This window comes from Hypomesus nipponensis, chromosome 28, assembly GCF_054491055.1.
Source record: "Hypomesus nipponensis isolate SF chromosome 28, ASM5449105v1, whole genome shotgun sequence".
Lineage (NCBI taxonomy): Eukaryota > Metazoa > Chordata > Actinopteri > Osmeriformes > Osmeridae > Hypomesus > Hypomesus nipponensis.
In genome coordinates this window covers 7,641,675-7,660,191 of record NC_140388.1, presented here as the reverse complement: position 1 = coordinate 7,660,191, position 18,517 = coordinate 7,641,675, and the positions used below count along the sequence as shown (strand labels likewise).

General features: G+C 46.3%; 2 protein-coding genes across 3 annotated transcripts; both read right to left on the bottom strand.

Annotated features, from left to right (window-relative positions):
- Positions 1-3,813: 3,813 nt before the first annotated feature.
- On the bottom strand, positions 3,814-8,737 carry LOC146219801 (putative G-protein coupled receptor 21). The gene has a single exon (XM_084694278.1). It carries the CDS (start codon positions 8,341-8,343, stop codon positions 7,270-7,272), a length of 1,074 nt encoding a protein of 357 aa, XP_084550404.1. The 5' UTR covers positions 8,344-8,737; the 3' UTR covers positions 3,814-7,269.
- Positions 8,738-14,453: 5,716 nt separating this feature from the next.
- Positions 14,454-17,752, bottom strand: zbtb26 (zinc finger and BTB domain containing 26). Of its 2 annotated transcripts, none has more exons than XM_084694959.1 (2): positions 17,632-17,737; positions 14,454-17,086 (listed from the first exon to the last, which is right to left on the bottom strand). In XM_084694959.1, exon 2 carries the CDS (start codon positions 17,064-17,066, stop codon positions 15,774-15,776), a length of 1,293 nt encoding a protein of 430 aa, XP_084551085.1. In that variant the 5' UTR covers positions 17,067-17,086; positions 17,632-17,737; the 3' UTR covers positions 14,454-15,773. The 2 variants fall into 2 exon arrangements, with proteins under 2 accessions (XP_084551085.1, XP_084551084.1); XM_084694958.1 differs by having other exon boundaries at positions 14,455-17,086; positions 17,655-17,752.
- Between the last annotated feature and the right edge of the window lie 765 nt (positions 17,753-18,517).

Sequence of the window (18,517 nt, the reverse complement as noted above, 5' to 3'; positions counted from 1 at the left end):
CAAAATACTTACAATGGAATAGGCTTCACTCATGACAGATGAAGTTATCGGTGTAAACACACTTTAAAGAACAAACGTACTTAAACGTATGTTGTATACTATAACTGTGGTGTTACATTTAGTAGTTTCTCTGTTGTTATATTAACAAATATTTGGTACAAAATATTACATAATATAACATGTAAAATGCACTTATGAGTTGACATTATAAATGTGTAGGGCAAGAAGATAAACAGGGTTTCAAAACAAAATGCATTTACAGTGAAAAATAACAGGCTAACCCTAAAAATAGAAGTGCCACACATTGAACTTTAGAAGATCCTGTAATTTATTTTCCAGGGACTTATGTAACTTTTTTCAGAATTATTACCTTTCCAGGGAAAATCTGCAAGTAATGTTTTCTCCCAAAGTTTGCTCCTCTGTTCTAGGTATTACACTAACCTTTTCAGCAGCAAATTGTTGTTGGTTTCTCCACACAGCGCTTGTTTAAGAGCGCCCTCCGGTGGGTGCACGCGTTCAAGCAGACCAGAATACGGTCTGACGTGGAGTTATCATAGGGATTGATTGAAGAAGCCTTTTAGCACCAAGTGACCACAAGGTGCGGTTTCCAAAACGACCTCTTACAATTAAACGCAGAACTCAACACAACTGTAGATTGTTGTTTTGTTTTTCTTCGTTTTGTCGTCTATGGTGGGGTGACCGAGAACCAAGCTTGCTGAGGGATCAGGTGATGTAGGCTAGCGAAGGTAATGTCAAACTGGCCTTTTTGACAGATGTGGCTCTTTCGATCTGTAGGCTTTTTAAATTTATTTTATAATATTTTATTATATTATATTTATTTTATTGTAATTTTATTTAAACCTTTATTTACCCAGGCAAGATCACAAAGAACAAATTCTTATTTACAACGATGGCCTGTTTCAACAAAGTCAACAAGAAGGTTCTCAGTGTTAAATGACAGCAAATCAAAGCTTCCTGTGCTTACGAGTCTAAATAATGAATTAGAGCCTTTGTAGAGTCTGTTAGTTGTGTGTTTTTTTATTGTGTGTGTGGGCAATGTGTGTTTTGTGTGTGTCTGTTTTGGGATAGAATGCCGTACCTTAAAGCAGAGAACACAAGGGTCTGATATGCGACATGGAGTTGTAACCCCGTGTAATAGATACGCATATCAGACTGGGTTATATCATACTATATAAGACTAAAACACATTTATCTCAAAATAACAATATACTTTCCATTTAGATGTAGCCTGTAGCCGTATACGACCGGCAAAATGTTAGCGTGTGGATACTTCAGCCACGTCCTGTGTCAAATTGGAGCCATCATGTAATATTAATATCGGACTGGAAACAGTCTAACGCATTAGATCTTGCCTCTGCCGCAGTCCCCCTCTTCACCGTGAACCTCAAGCAAGCTCTCATTTATTCAGGCATCCGAACACACGCTGTGCCATCAACTCTGCCGCACAGCTTCTCAGCATGGGGGCAAAATGTACAGGATATGTGGGCACGTGTTCGTAACAGACACGCACATGCACCCCTTCCCACTTAATCATTTTTATGACGGGTGCTGCACTGCAGAAGTTGATCACGGGATATGGTTTGGGGGTTGCTCCGGTCACTAATGTGATTGTTTTGTCATTTCGCACACTTTGCTTGCCCTTCTTCTCCCACGGTCTACCATCCGCTTTATTTCTCATGAGTCCGTAAGCTCCAAAAGCACTCTGCATGAGCAGCCATAGCTTGACTGGTACATAGCCTGTGCCAGCCAGGGATGGTTTAATGCGGTAATCCCGGTGTCTTGGACATAAATCATGGTAAACATAGTCTAGAACTAAGAAGGCCTTTTTTTAAACGAGCCGAGCATATGTTAGAGCTAATGTAGGAACTTCATCCAGGAACAGTCTTCTCCCTCCTTCATCTTCCTCCGTATTTGACACAGCAGCAGCAGCTGCTATAGCTAGCCAAACTTTATCGTGATGAAGCTGGAGGTGACGAACGACGAACATTCCAGAACGAGTTATTGGCCCATAGCGTTCCCCTGGCGCCTTTCCATCAGAAGATGAGAGAGCGGATAAGTGATGTAAGGCTTACAGGATGTTCAGGTCTCGCCCGCCCACGCACCCGGCTTCTCCCATACATGCAGGCCCATACACAGATTACAATCCATAAATCCTCTATTCAATGATTAATTACCTGAGTCTCCATTATTGATGCCCTGTTTATGGGGACGAGAGAAGCCTCTTTGAATAATAGATTGAGGCTGGCTAGGTCTAGTTGAACAGGGTTTTTTTGCCAGACAAAGAGGGGAACGGAGGCATGGGAATAGACAGACAGACAGACAGACAGTCAAGGTGTTTGGTCAATGTATCACCCCATATTTTATCTTCTTCGACTAGTCGTCAAATTAACAGCTCTGAGATATTTCCCCCACATGGTTTTGGCCCTGAACTGTTTGGGTTCTGGAGTTAGCTGTCTTGGTTGGCTCGGTGTCCCTGAAAAAGATTTACAGTTGATACTAACTGTTCAGAACTCAACCCAGCTGTTGTTGACAGAGGGTACAGGGAAGAATTTGATTACAGTGATATTCTTACACTCATATATCTAAGTCATTAAAGATGCATCATCCACCCACATATACCTTGTATTCAACAGGGTGATCTGAACAGTGCTGAGCAGAGAAGAAGAGATGAAACTGTATGGTGTTGGCATAATAACCCCTGTACAATACGCGCACACATATACACTCATTTATTCTACTGTCCAATACGTCTCAGGCAGTAAAACCTGTGTGGTTAAGATTGAAGATATCTCCACATTAGGTAACTGGGCATACCATACAATAACCAAATGAATAATATTTACCTCCCAATGTTTTCTCTCTCTCTCATTCTCTGTCGTTCTCTCTCTCTCTTTCCCTCCCTCTTTCCCTCCCTGTTTCTCTCTCTTTCCCTAGATACCTTGTTCTCTTTCTTTCTCTCCCTCCTCTCTTTCCCTGCCCCCCCCTCTCCCCTCCTCTCTCAGTCGTCTGAGACCAGGGAAAGGCACCACGAAAGAAAGCCAGAAAAGAATGACAGGAAGAAAGGGTAATAAACAAAGAGCTGCTTGCAAGGAGGGAAGCCGAGGAATTCCAGTTTTCTATATCGGAGGTTCCCACAGCCAGGCCTGGCGGGCTGGGCTCGACGGCCAGCCAGTGTTCTTCAGCCCTTGATAATTATCAGTGTTTATGTTCCTTCTATTTCTGGCGGCAGGTTATCTGGGCCTGACTCACACACACTGATCCTAACACACACACTGAGGCTGCTCCGGGCCATCATTGGACCACCACCTTTCACGTTTCCACTGAGGAGGACACCCTGGTTTAACCTTGAGAGGCTGTGCAGTTTGCATGCGTAGGCGTGTTTATAAGTTGTCGGCTTGTGTGTGTCTCTGTGTGTGTTTGTTGAACCGCTACAATAAAAACATGAAGGAAGTGTGTAAGGGAGGAAGACCCCAACTGTGAGCATAACCTAGGTTGTTTGTTTGCTTGTAATATTCGGATTAACTGGGGCAGGGGAAATGTACCGACTATATTACATCTGTGTGGCTTATGGCTTTACATTTTCATACTTTTGCCAGACATAGTTACCCACGATATGGCTACAATTCCAGACAGCTCTGCATGTCAGGTGACCTCCATTCTGAGCACCTTGAACCTGGTTTTCTGCTTTGAATATAAAGAGTGTGTTGGATGAATGTTGAACCAACAAAGAAATATGACTAGCGACGATTTCAAATCCGTAGTCAAATAATGCCGGAGACCATTAGAGGTAACATCACATTTATTTGTTCTTACAGTACAGTCGAGAAAGGTGAAAGTGGGTCATCAGCTGTCAATCATGATCTACAGTATCGAGCATCTTCATATTGTGGTTCAGTACAATGTGTTTACGCGATCGTTTTTTTGACAGGGCATTGATTGTTTACTAACAAGCGTTGAATAGCTTCAGAAGCATGCACTTCATAGATCTCATTCTGTCTATTTCAGCATTCATATTGTCATGCACAGATTTCCTTGTCTGTGTTTGACAATCACAAACTGGCACTTTTATCCATTATAGACACCTTATAACGTTGATGCATGAGATTAAGAACTCGATTCAAGAAACATACCATCCACTTGTTCTTTTAAATGCCACAGGACAGGAAGTTCAGGGTCACATGACGCCAGTAGCACAGTGCGTCCAGACTGGGATTTTGAACGTAACAATATTGACATGCCAAGCCAAGGGAGGGTTGTGGTCTACTTGAGTAAATATGCACCCCTGTTACTGTTTCCGCCCACTCTCGGCCCCATGTCCTCACAAATTCTAGGCCCAGTTTGGCACACTGTGGTCCGGGTCACAATCAAAAAACAACCACCCCAGTATTTTCTTTTTCCCACAGGAAAAAATAAATCAACTTACGCTTTGACCTAACATGTTTTTTTCAGCCACATCAACACATAAAAGAGCCTTCAGGGAATCGTATACCATACAGTATAATGATGCAGAGATATTCAACCACTTTGTGAATCAAGATATCAAAGACTTTTATAGTATAACCGTGCTGTCATTAATGTCCTCTACACTTCACAGACACAACATTTGAAACATTTTCCAGTGTGTGTTTGTGTCATCAGGTACATACGTGCTGTGCTTGGATTTAACGCAGAGTCTTTTGCACGCGGCTGTGTCGCCAAGGTTAGCATTACTCCCGGGGATCATGCTGGTGACGTCTGATGACAAGTGCAAAAATACGGACTGTTTACAACAGATTCCAAGACCTCCAGGCTGCTGCTGTCGACACAGAACACGCACACGCAGCAGGGTTTTTGCAAGACACGAGGAGTCACATGACCGTCTTCAAACACATCTAACACAAACACAGGTGTCATTGGTTGTCATTCCCACCTGATGCCGACCTCAAGTAAACAGTCATGACAGGCACATAACATAGCACACTGTGGAGCTCATGCACATCCTGCACCATGGTGCTTAATCAGCGGCCTTGTTCATCCAAACAAGAGCCCTTGTTGTAATACTGTTGTTCTATTATTGAGATGTTTGCATTGTCTGGAGACAGGTAGAACAGGATTGTGAGTTTGTGTTGCAACAGACCCCCCCCCCCCTCTGTCATACAGCTGCATAGAAGAGGAGTGCTCAGTAATGCTGAATAATGAATTTAAACAGACACCTTGCATTAATTATTTCTAAAAGTGTGAGTCAGCACACTAAAAAGTTCTCCATGAATCAATACAAAAATAAATTTGTTCCAACTGTATGTTTTCTTGAGTTTGTCGAGGGCACACATACAAATTGCAATACGCCACCTAAAGGATAAATGTTTAACATTAACATCAGCATATTAGGGTCTTACGATCAGTATCATGCATACAAATTTCTTGTGAACAGAGTATCTTTAAAATCAGACCCTCACTTGCAGCAAGAGAGTGAACAGTCCTATGACCACACAGAGAAAACCCTACAAAAGCATGTAAGTTTTCTCTCAACTGTGCAGTGCTTCTGCCTTTGTGGGCAACACGCATATTTGAAAACCATTCTCATTGCATTCCCTATCCCCCAAAATGTCATAACTTAGAAAGTATAGAATTCTTTTGTAGAATCCATGTTGTTGAGTTTCTCAAATCATCTCTTCCGTCTCTCTGTTTCTATTTGGCAAGTTTTCACAAACTACCTTTTTTATACATGAGATTGTATAAAAGTGATAGTGTATACAGTGCAGTACAATTCCAAACTTTCCCACATAGTAAATTCTCCTCTATGTCCACCTATACTCCAACCCAGATACTTTAACACCCATAAATATCTCAAGAAGTTCATGAAAACACTACACAGCCATGTATGGCCATCCCCAAGAGCACCCTACTGACATCAAGTATTTATACATCTTAGGACTGTACAGCTACACTTATATCTACTGTTGGACCTATTCTGTTTCTGTCTCCTGACGCCCCTTGAACCAGCTGTCCTCTGAGTCTGCTACCCAAAACCTCCCCACCCCATCCTCAGCCCCCAGAGGCAACAGGACTGGGATCCAGAGAATGAGAGAATGACTGTTTTACAGTCACAATCTCTTTGTGTGGTCACATTTCTCCACTGAGAGGAAGTATTGCTCAACATGACGCTATACCTATCAAAAGGGATGGTGATATTGCCCTCAGGTCACATGGCTTGTGATCTCGGGGTCATTTCTCCAGTGAGACCAGTCTAAAGACATCCAACAGCCAGCACAGAGAATATAAAACTGAGAGCAAGTACAATTCAGAATAAATAAACTTGTTTCCTTACACACATAAAACCAGTCAGAGAAGCGGATACGCGTTTATGCCTCTGGGCATGCAGTTGTCCGTCTTAGAAAATACAAATGAATTCCTACATCAACATTCTTCTGTGTAACTCAATACTGAATAAACATGCTTTGAGCCTGCTTCCAACACCCAACTTCAAGAGGAATCCTTTTTTATACAATACACAGGAATAAAACCCTAGTCTCATGTCTGGGAAATGGACTGACTCCAGCGCATTCTCCAAGCCGGTCTCTCCTAATCTCACACTTCAGCTCACTGTATAATTGTTGCGAAATTGACCACACACTCGTTACTTGTACACATTACCACAGGGAAATAACAGTACAGGTACTTAATGTAATTAAGAAAGGTATTTTAGGTGTCCTTTCACCACAAGTTTATTTTGCAGCTTTAATGTCTCCGCCCTGAGAGAACTAAGACAGTGTTGCTGAATATTCAGCTGAAAAGTCTTGAGTGGAAGGAAAAATAGCTTTAAGCCCTTTAGTGGTTATAACACACAAAAGAAGTTACGTTGCTTTTTTATTTTTACATTGGATTTGAGTAGATGTTCATAAAGGCATCCAAATGGTCGCCTAAGACTGTTGGTAACGCTGCTCTTCTCCATTTGTGTGCATTCCACTTTTTTCCGTTCAGACATTTTGTTGGATTCCCTTCCCGGACGCAGTCCTCGTTCCTACATTGTGATCCAAACAGCCACAGGATCTCACCCCACCATGAGCTCCTGCCTACAAAGATCCTTACTGACAGGACAGGCAGCTCCCCAGACACTATCTCTGCACTGGGCACAGAGGGCCTCCGCACACAACACTGTGGAACCCAACCACCCTCCTCTATGCAAGTGCAATGCATCACAATGCACACTCCAAGGACTCCAATGCCTTAGAATAAGCCAAACTCAACCTTCCCTTTGTGGGTTGGCTTTTACACCTGGCACGAAGGAACTGGGCGTTGGCTGGAGGGTTTGGGGTGTTTCCGCCCCTCCACGCAGCCCAAGCACGGGGTGCAGACCGGCCTGAACAGGCCCCCCAGGCCCTTCCGGAACACGCTGTTGGACAGACTGTAGATGAGGCAGTTGCAGAAGCTGTTGCTGATGGCCAGCCATGTCGTGAGGAAGGAGGCCACCAGGTGGCGGTAGAGCCCGGCGCTCTCCAGCAGGAAGTACAGGATGTACGGCATCCACAGGATGTAGAAGACGCTGGTGATGCGGAACAGCACCATGGCGTAGCGCTTGTCGGGGCAGCCCTCGCCGCGCTCACCGCGCTCGCCCCGCTCGCCCTCCTGCGGCCCGAAGCGGGCGTGGCGCCGCGTGATCTCGCGCGTGTGCTGCCGGCAGATGCGGAAGATGCTGCCGTAGGTGAAGCAGACGGTGAGGGCGGCGGGCGCGTACAGCAGCGCCGCGATGAACGCGCTGAAGCCCGGCTCGGTCCGCCACGAGGCGGCGCACCAGCGGAAGATGTCGCCGTGGTAGCCGGGCTTCCCCCAGCCGAAGAAGGACGGCAGGAAGACGAGGGCCGAGTACAGCCACACGAGGGCGATGCAGACCCGCAGGCGGCACGGCGTCACCAGGGTGGCGTAGGAGAGCGGCCGCGTGATGGCGATGTAGCGGTCCACGCTGATGCACGCCAGCGACGCCATGGAGACGCTCTTCAGCACCGAGACCATGTAGCCGAAGAGCTTGCAGGTGAGCTCCTCGTCCAGGCCTCGCAGGTAGCCCAGCAGGGAGAAGGAGGGCACCAGGCAGCTGACGCCCACCATGAGGTCGGCATAGGCCATGGTCTGGATGAAGTGGCTGGTGGTGTGGTGGTGGAGCAGGGGGGCGCAGTGGAAGACGAAGATCACCACCAGGTTGCCCGTGATGATGAGGACGGTGAGGAGGAGGATGACGACCACCTCGAGGACGCAGGTGTCCAGTGTGCGGGAGTAGCCCGCCGCGCCCAGCAGGCAGAATGGAGAGCTGCTCTGGTTCACCCAAGAGGAGGAGGAGGAGGAGTTCATGTTTGAGCAGCGAGGTCCGAGAGCAGGTCAGTTCGGCTTTCCCGTCATCTCCGGAAAAACTCTGGAAAACCGGGAAAGGACTGAAAATTGAGCTGGAATCCTCGAGAGATGCAAAAATGTCAGAAAACCAAACCGTTTTTTTTTCTATCCAGAGCTTGCTGGTGGGGGTAACTTATCACACTTAGGAACCTGGGCAGGACAGGACACTGAGTCTGCAGCATAAACAGTCTTCTCACTGGTATTGATCCACCCAGGGGTCCCCTGGTCCCATACAGTGGAGCATCTGGCTGCAGAGAGACTTCACACAGGATGTGCTGAAACACAAAATCCTCCCAAGTTCAGGCGGTCCAGCAGATTGGTGATGCGAAAACTCTGGGTAAGCAAATGCAAGCTTCTCATCTGCCCTAATAAAAAAAAACTCTTTGATGTGAATTGTCCAGCTGAGTCTCTGCAAACGAAAGCAGTCTACCGCAGGACCGCAAACCCTCTCCAAACAACAAACGGGGTTGTAAACATCCAGAAGTCTCTTTAGCAGTGTGAAGCGGTGTGTCCTGATAATAACATCCACTCAGTATACAGCTGGAGAGAGTATCCTTAATGCCGGTATCCACTACCAGAGAAGAGGAGGAACACGCCCACACACACACAAGAGCACACACACACGCACGTCCTGAGGTGATGGATCAGTCAAAAGAGAGTCTCTCTAATTCCCTGTCTATTACGAGCCAGAGTCCGAGAGCTGTTTGAAGAGAGGAGTAGACTGCTCAATATACAGCTGTAGCACTGATGCATAAATTGCCTCTGCCCTCTCCCTCCCCTTTTACTCTCTCTCTCTCTTTCAAGCTATTGCTCTTCCTTGCTCTCCATTCCTCTGTCTTTCTCTCTTCCTCTGTCTCTCTCGTTTTCTCACTCTCTCACTTGCTCTTTTTCTCCTTCTCTCTCCCTCTCTCTCTCTCTCTCTCTCTCTTTCTCTCTGTCTCTCTCTCTCTCTCTCTCTCTCTCACTTGCTGTTTCTCCTTCTCTCTCTCTCTCTCTCTCTCTCTTGCTCCGGGCATGCAGCAGCAGCAGCAACCACCGGAGACAGGCTCCTCCCTTCCTGCGTCCTCGGCCAATCGCCAGGCGGAGAGGGGGCTTTCTCCTCACAGACGGTACACACCCACCCACGTGCACTACAGCAGTCTGTGGGAAGGCTTCCATCACACACGAGTACGCGTGCAAATGTCCTGACACGGTGTGTGTACTCTCACGTAGACACGTGTGCCGCAGAACAGAAGAGATGAACCGATGCCCAAGCCCATTATACTACCAGGCAAGCGCATACACACACACACACCTAGACACAAAGGCACTGCCATCACTTGTGGGAGAAAAACGATGTGTCTGCAAGAACACACGAAAGAGAGAGAGGAGAAAGAGAGAAACAGAGAGAGAGAGAGAGAGAGAGAGAGAGAGAGAGAGAGAGAGAGAGAGAGAGAGAGAGAGAGAGAGAGGGGCGATGATAACTGGCATCTGATGAGGGACTGTTGGTTTCAGAGGAAGATCGAGCGGCGCATCGCTCATTTTCTCCTTGCTCACCTGCAGCTCATTAAAATGCATGATGAACCTCGGCTGCCAGATTTTGCTCCGGTCAGAAGGCGAGCGCGGAAGCTTTTGTGTACACAAACTGCAACACAACACGCCACTGGGGTAATAACGGAATGATCTGGCAGGACACACATAGGGACCTGTCCATATAAATCAGACGGCACAAGAAGCTCCTGTTACCACACTTCCTCGACGCATGCCACATGATCTGGGTAGCATTGCAACGTCTTAACAACGGTCTATATCCCCTGTTACGGGCAGACCAGGGAGGTTGTTTTAATTTCTCTCAAGACACACAGACACACACACACATACACAGTTGTAGTGCCGTGGTGAGTTGATGGGCAAAAACAGAGCCAGCATTGAAAGCTTGCTTGTTATTCTTCGCCATATGGTCCATGTGGGGAAGGGGGGGTGGTGAGGTGTCAGAGACAGTGTTTACATCTGGGTCAGGGGTCAGCGAACGCACATCTGCAGACGTTATGGGACCAAACCGGGGGTCCGAGGTGCCTGGCGAACAAGCGGAGGGTCTGTTCTGCCACAAACATGCACACACCCCCCCCCCCTCCCCCGCAAGACGTGTAAACGGCAACCTCGCCACATCCCGACGTCACCAAGGGAACCAGAAAGGTGTCGCGTAAATAGAGGCGGTTGGTGGGTGGAGGGCGGGTGACCTCACTTCCTAAACTTCCTCCCGCTATCAACGCAGAACAGGTCGTGCTGCAGAACAGAACAGGAGCAGCACAGAGGAGTCATTCACATTCGTCGTACATGAAGACATCGGAGGAGAAAAGGGCAGGAGAGGACAAACAGAGGGAGTGGCCGTGGGGTTTGGGGAAAGAAAGAAAGAAAGAAAGAGAGAGAAAGAAAGAGAGAGAGAGAGAGAGAGAGAGAGAGAGAGAGAGAGAGAGAGAGAGAGAGAGGTGAGAAGACACATGGAGGAGTGCCAAGTACACCCTCTGTACAAACCCACAGTCCAGCCCTCACATGTTCCCGTTTCATCCACTAATTCCCATTTGCAAAGAAACACAGACACAAAGTCACATTTGAACCTAGCATCCAAATTGAGTTAACCCCAGGCACATGGTTCATTACAAGAGTCCAGTGTGGTGCCACAGGCTATTTATTTTTACAATGACAGTCTGCATGTGGCCACTGTCTAAAAATGAGAGAGAGACTTCTCTGGAAAGAGACCATCACAGAGGGCGTTAATGGAGGACAGGGCCAAGGCATTAAGGCAGTGCTAAAGACTTGTCATCAAAACAAAATCTAATCTAATTGTATTTGGACAGCCCAATGTACAAGCTGTGTCACAAAGCTTCACATACACTGATAGTACTGCACCAAAACCGACCTAAAACCTCAAGGAACAGAATGTAGCCTACTTTATGTAATGAGCATCTTGTGCAAGAAAGGATAGCCTACATATTTTGAGTTTCGGAATCTAACTCTAAATCTCTTGAGTGTAGTATTACTTAAGGTCAGAGGTTTATACAGTAAGCTTAAGTGTGGTGTGTATTAACTGAGTACATCTTAGAATGGACAGCCTACTGCAATCAAATTCTAAACCTGAACTTTCACCCTCTATGCTTTCAGCCCCCGGCGCACTACCAACTGAACTGAACATCTCAATCAGTCATTCAGATTGAATTCACCACCAGTGTAATGTAACCATCCAGGCTAAACGGCAGTTAATACCAGCCATTATTTAACCCCATCACTGTAATCACGGGAATACTCGCGCACCATAAGGCCACAGCCCACAGGACAAATGTAAGGTCAGATTTAATCTCTGCCACTGCGGCAGGGAGCCGTTGAAGTATCCATGGTCACTAAACATGAACTGTGAGTCGGAGCCTACTGCATAAATCACATTAATCACTGGTGCGCGGTAATGGGGTGGAAGAACTAAGAAAGGTAAAATAAAAGATTCGGACGTACTGAGTTTCAGATACGGACTGAGTGTTTGGTAAACATTCTCAAAAGCTGGTGACATTTTTAAGTAAACACGCCTGACGTCTGAAGTTTAGGGAAACTAGCATGTGAAGAAGGTTGATAATGGGAGTGGTAGCCCAGTAGGATGTTCATTAAAGCAGTTACGTTGATGTAATTACAGGCTATTGTTTAAAAAAGAGGCTTTAGATTAAATGAGTCCCCTAGGTGTTAACACCATCAACACGAATGTTTGCACTGCTGAGAACGGCCTGAAATCTCCCAAACACCCCTCATTCCTTGTGTCAACGATGAGAATCCCTGATGTGTCCCACATAAGCGCACACTCAAGCACTGGAAACCCCCCACTACGCTAATTGCCACAGCTGGCAGACAACGTCTATTTTTAAAAGGATTTTGATGCCTCCATCTCAAGGTTCTGATTAAGAACAAGGAGGAGATGGAAGTCGATTATGAAGAGAATTGACATGATGGATTTGCTTCTTGTAAGCGTCTGTATGTAGTCTACTGTGGTTTTTGAGTTTCAAGAATATCTCTTGGGCTCTTCTTCATCTTAATCTTCACTTACATCCCCCTACAGTCTTCACCGTTTGGAATTATTTAAGAACATGTTTAAATACTGATATCCATTTATAAACTGTGGAGAGCACGTGTTCACTTTTCGTTGCATGTTTAAACGTTGTAACGGGTTTGGAAGTCTAAGTTTGGTAAAGCTTGGAACCAGGGTTGGTTTCAGACAGTTGAGGGTTGCTTGATGCAAGGCGCCGCCTATTCTTATGGAATTTCTCAAGAGGAGACTGTAATAACGTAACATGTGAAATACCTTGGATTAATAAATAACTACTATATCACTCCTTTGCTCATTCGCGTGTGACTTTTCATTTAGGCTACCACGCAGTAAACCTCAGGACCCTTACTCTCTGCTAGCTGGCTGTGGGCTGAATCCCGTCTGCTACCGCATGACAGAAAGTAGCCTTCAGTTGGGGTTTTACCAGGGTCGGTAACCACAGGATTGTGTGGGAAGAGCGCACACATGACGGCATCCTGATCACACACTAAGAAGAACATGCGTAGGACATGTATTCACAGCAACGCTTGCACCCCCACACACACACATATTCTCTTCCTCCCTCTGTCACAGTCCTCCCCACCCTCCACCCTCCACACACACGCACACACACACTGACAAAAAGCCTCAGACGTTGATCCTACGTCATTAACAACGCAATTTGATTAGGATATGAGACAGGAAGAGAAACACAGACTCACTTTTAACCTCCAATAGCAGGACCCTCATTGATGTTAAAAACATCTTCCAATAAGATGTCCTCTTAAGGGACATTTAAGGGAACCTTCTTTCATGGATCACAAAGTAATTGATTATTATGACATTAAACCAAACAAATCTTCATTTGAGACTTGGTTATTCAAAGAAACAGAACAATTGTATTCACAGGGTTTCTCTGTACACTTCACAACCACTTGAATGTGATGAATACGTTAGGCAGTGTGTCTGTGTTAATTCCGCCAAAACACTTTCAGAGTTACTGGCTGCAATCCCAGATTTCTATGCAGAAGTATTGAGGAACATTGTTATTAATTAGGTTCCATACAGAGTGGACATTTTTCTGGGTCCTTCCGTTGTTCTTGTCCCTGGAAGACTCGTTTTTTTTTTCATGTTGTTTAACTCAGATGAAAGGGAATGTCATCCAATTATCACACACAATGGTGTTTATGTGTGTGTTTGTTGTTTTGTCACTTGATGCGATCAGGGCTATTAGTGACTTGTCACTGAGTTAGTTCACTGTGTACCAGTAGACCCAGTGTCAGTATCCACCCATCCATACACAATGTCCATCCATATGTCCGTGCATCCATCCATCCCTCATCCATCCATTCTTTATCCATCCATCCATTGGCCATCAACCAACCAGCACTCAGATCCACCACCTTGGATGTGTTCCCGGGTGACAGCTGGCCTCTTTTCAGACAGGTGTGGACTGGGTCCAGTCTCCTTTCAGACAGGTGTGGACTGGGTCCAGTCTCCTTCAGACATGTGTGGACTGGGTCCAGTCTCCTTCAGACAGGTATGGACTGGGTCCAGTCTCCTTTCAGACAGGTATGGACTGGGTCCAGTCTCCTTTCAGACAGGTGTGGACTGGGTCCAGTCTCCTTCAGACAGGTATGGACTGGGTCCAGTCTCCTTTCAGACAGGTGTAGACTGGGTCCAGTCTCCTTTCACACAGGTGTAGACTGGGTCCAGTCTCCTTTCACACAGGTGTAGACTGGGTCCAGTCTCCTTTCACACAGGTGTAGACCGGGAGCCTTGCAGCCTCTGGGTTCTCTGGGGTCGCCCGTCTCCGAACAAAAGCCCCAGTGAGGTCCCGGCGCATGACAAACGACAGGAAACACTGATGCTCGCCACTAAGAGGAGTTAGTGCTATTTGTAGACGGCAAGTTGTTTGACAAAGGGCCCCATATTTCTACAATGCGGCCCATTTATAAAACCACTGTGCACATAACTGGAGGCAGAAGAAGGAAACAGAGAGGGGAGGGGGAAAGCAGGGGCTCAGGAACAGTAAAGGATGTCAAACATGTCGACATAAGAGCAGTTAATTGGACCTGGAATTATTGTTTCAGTATGGAGTGGATGTGTCAACCTATACTGATAAATGTCCCACTGGAGCTATCGTGTGAACCAATAATACTAGTTGTTAATGTTTAATTCACAGTATGTTGAGAGGCTAATTGAAAGGCTATTCCCATACTGGGAGCTAAATCAAGAGAAAATCTGTATTTTCTGGCCAAATGAGTTTATGCAATTAATTGTATGCCAGTTTACATAATTGAGCAGTGAGAAGATTATAGTTAATTTCCTCTTGCAGCAGCTGCTCTTGGAATGTGTACGCAGACAAACACACACAATGATTTTCAGATGATGCAATATGGTGTTCCAACAGTGCCCTCTGCTGGATATTGCAAGCTATCACCGTCATCAGAATATTTGAATGATTCACTGGGGAAAATAATTTATTCTATACAGGATTCTTAATTATATGTAATATATATTAAGGCAGGTGAAAGTTGGCCACAACACATATTCCTTAAGAAGAAAAAAAAACTATTGACATTACAACACCAGATCTAAGACACGTTTATTATCTAAGTCAGTGGTTCTCTAACTTTTTACACCCCTTACCAAATCAGAAAATGTTTGACTCTCCATGTATCACCATTATGACCATTGTTAAAATACAGTAGCGTAAGCCTACCCTATTGAGATACACACAGTTCACGCAGTAACTATTGTGGATGTTTGCATGTGGCAATACCCGGGAAAAGTCAGGTGTGCCAACATTTATTTTTGTTTCGAAAACAAAAATATTATAGGGAAGGCAAAACGTATTTTAAATCACATTTCAATGATATCATGGTTAAGGTATTTAAATAATCTGAGATTCCTCCGCGTACCACTTGAAGGGGGCACCGTAGTTTGAGGACCACTGATCTAAGTAATTTGATATTGAAAATGACATGTATGTGGAAACACAGTTTTCACTTTGATCCTACATCACCTTCTAGGGAGAAGGGAAATCATGTCAGTTCTTAAACAACATTTTAGCACACACCTTTTCACAAAAGAACACTTGCAGTGGCCTAAACCTACTCGAAAATGTCACGGATTTAACTTTAAACTGTGATTTGGTAGCTAGATCTTAAAAAAATCAATAGGCTGACAGAATTCATATACAAAATGACACATTCAACACAGACAGGTTCCAGAGTAGCTTAAATAATCCTTCCATAAACGTAACCAACATGGTTTAAAAACATGGATGTCACCCGCTAACCACTACACTGGATTTCAGTGCAGTTCAGTCTGACGCCGAGTCTCACATGGCGTAGCCGTCGTGCGTCGCGTCGTGCGCCGCGTCGTGCACGCCGTCGTGCACGCTGCGCTCGTTGGCGTTGTCGAAACTGTTCTTCCCGTGGATCTGTTTGAGGTGTTTGCGCAGGACGGGCTTGTGGGCAAACACCATGTCGCAGTAGTTACAGCGGTGCGGCTTGTCTCCGCTGTGCAGGTTGAGGTGATCCTGCAGGGAGCACTTCTGGGTGAAGGTCTTGCCACAGATCTTACACTGGAAGGGCTTGATGCCGGCGTGGACGCGCATGTGCCGGTGCAGGTTCCCCTTCTGGGTGAAGGTCTTGCCACACAGAAGGCACATGAACAGTTTGTGCATCTTCAGGTGGTTGGCGTAGTTCTCCAGCTGGCGGAAGACGCGGGCACATTTCGGGCACTGGTGATACCACTGGAGGGATTTGTCGAAGTAGCGCGGGTGCCCGCCACCCAGACTGTTGCTTCTGCCCGTGGGGGTGGCAGGGGGAGGGGGGCTGAGCGGGTACTCTGACATGGGGAGGCCAGCCATCTCGCCCGGCATCTCACCCGAGCGTGTGTCCACGGTTGAGTTGATGAGGGAGTGTTGGGCTTCGGGGGAGTGCAGTGGGGAGGATGGGGGGCTACTGGGGGGGTAGTGTCCCGAAGGGGGGTTCTCTGTGTCCGAGACCCCCTCGCTCACAGACTCCACCTTCACGATGGTGATGGGGCTGTCCATCAGCAGCTCCTGCTCCGCTCGCCCACGGGGCGGAGTCCTGGGCTCCATGATGACGTCGTCGTCGTCGTCGTCCTCGTCAACCACCTGGTGGCACGCGGCTGGCGGAGGGGCGGCCGGAGGCTCCAGGCCTCTGTGGCGGGAGGAGGGCCTCTCCTCCTCCTGCTTCTGGGGCTGCAGGTGAGGGTAGGGCTTGATGAACTTCTTGAGGGCCTGGGTGCACTGTTCCACCACGTGGCCCATCTGGAGGAAGCTAGCCACCGTCAGGTAGTTGACCAGCTCCAGCTCGGGGAGCTCCAGCTGGCCGGTGTAGCAGGAGAGCAGGAGCTGCTGGCCCACCTGCGCCTCCTGGATGGTGGAGATCTGGACGTCCCTGGAGTCCTGCAGGATGAACTGGTCCCTCAAGAAGGGCGAGCCGGCGGCAAACACCACCTTGTGCCCGGGAACCTCCAGGTCGTTGATGCGCACCGTGACGTCGCAGAACCGGCTCTGGCGGCGAAGAAGGTTCATCTTCTGCAGCATGGAGTCTCCGAAGGTGGAGAAGCGGAACTGGAGGATCACCTGGTTCTGGGTCATGGTGCCTCACATATGAGAACCTGGAAAACAATACACCGTCAAATATTAAGGCTCTCCTGGGTAACACCTGCACTACACTAAATAACGAATCCATGTATTCATTTAGCAGACTTGTATCCAACCTGCTAACTCTTGATCAGCATTCAGATGTTCTATGCAACTATTAAATTATTACCACTCCCATTCCCCTAATGACAATCAGTTTTTTAAAGTATTAACCGTGAGCCTATCAATTCGGTGGAGCTACACAACGCGCGCATTGATAGAACACAATTAAAGTAGATTAAATTGTTGAATATTTCCATTAGATATAATGACACGGCATATTAAAGCAGGCGCTGCATGCAATTAGACATTCTGTACACATTGCATGGTTCAGAAAAAACGAAATAAGCTGTATTATCATTTAGTTTAATGTGAACAATTACGTTGTAGCTAATCTGTTGGCTAAACATCCCATTCCATCCTATTCATGTAGCGTCTAGAAGAGGCTCTAAAATCGACTTCGTATTTCGAAGCAACCTGTCTTATGAAAGAGAACATTTAAATATATTATTAGACTCACTCATGTATTTAAAATATATTCACCTATAGCTGGGAAAAACCTAAATAAACAGGCCACTTTTTTCGGTGGACCCCAACAAAGCTGGGATTTATTTCATTTCTAGAATCGTTTCTAGAAAAAATGGCCGATTGTGTACGGAACAGCGGTGTCGGAAGGGGGCGGAGGCAATCTAGACGGATGACTATTTAAAGCGGCACTGTTTGGTTTGACAATGATATGGCAATGGACAAGTGATGCCAACTTTAATAACAGACTGTTGTTACACAAACACATTATGAAACACATACACTTTCACACGTGAAACGTTTACACACGCATCCATCCTACTGAAAACTCACTTACACGTTTGCACAGACACATGGGCAGGTGTGTGTGTGTTCGTGAACATATGTTTGTCATAATGATCTTCCACTCAAGACTGGTTTTCAAATATTGCTTAAGGTTGTTTAAACCTTTTTTGCCTAAAGGAGAAAAAGAATCCCTCTCTTCATCTCACCAGTTATTTTCGAAATAAAGGTGATGTTGAACAACTGAACATGACTCACAAAAGCCTATTTGGATCACACCAATCTCTCTTTGACTGTTCCTTTAATGTCAGATTACCACTGCCAGTATCTTTTTACATTTACATTTAGTAGACGCTCTTATCCAGAGCGACTTACAGCAAGTACAGGGACATTCCCCCCGAGGCAAGTAGGATGAAGTGCCTTGCCCAAGGACACAACGTCATTTGGCACGGCCGGGAATCTGATCCCCATCTCATATCACTGTGTTGTGATAATGTGTGTCAGCAACCCATTACATCAGTCAACACGTTAAATAAAATGACCAAGTACTCTTAGCATTGTAGGCTTCAGTGACCACAGGAATAGCTGCTTGACTATTA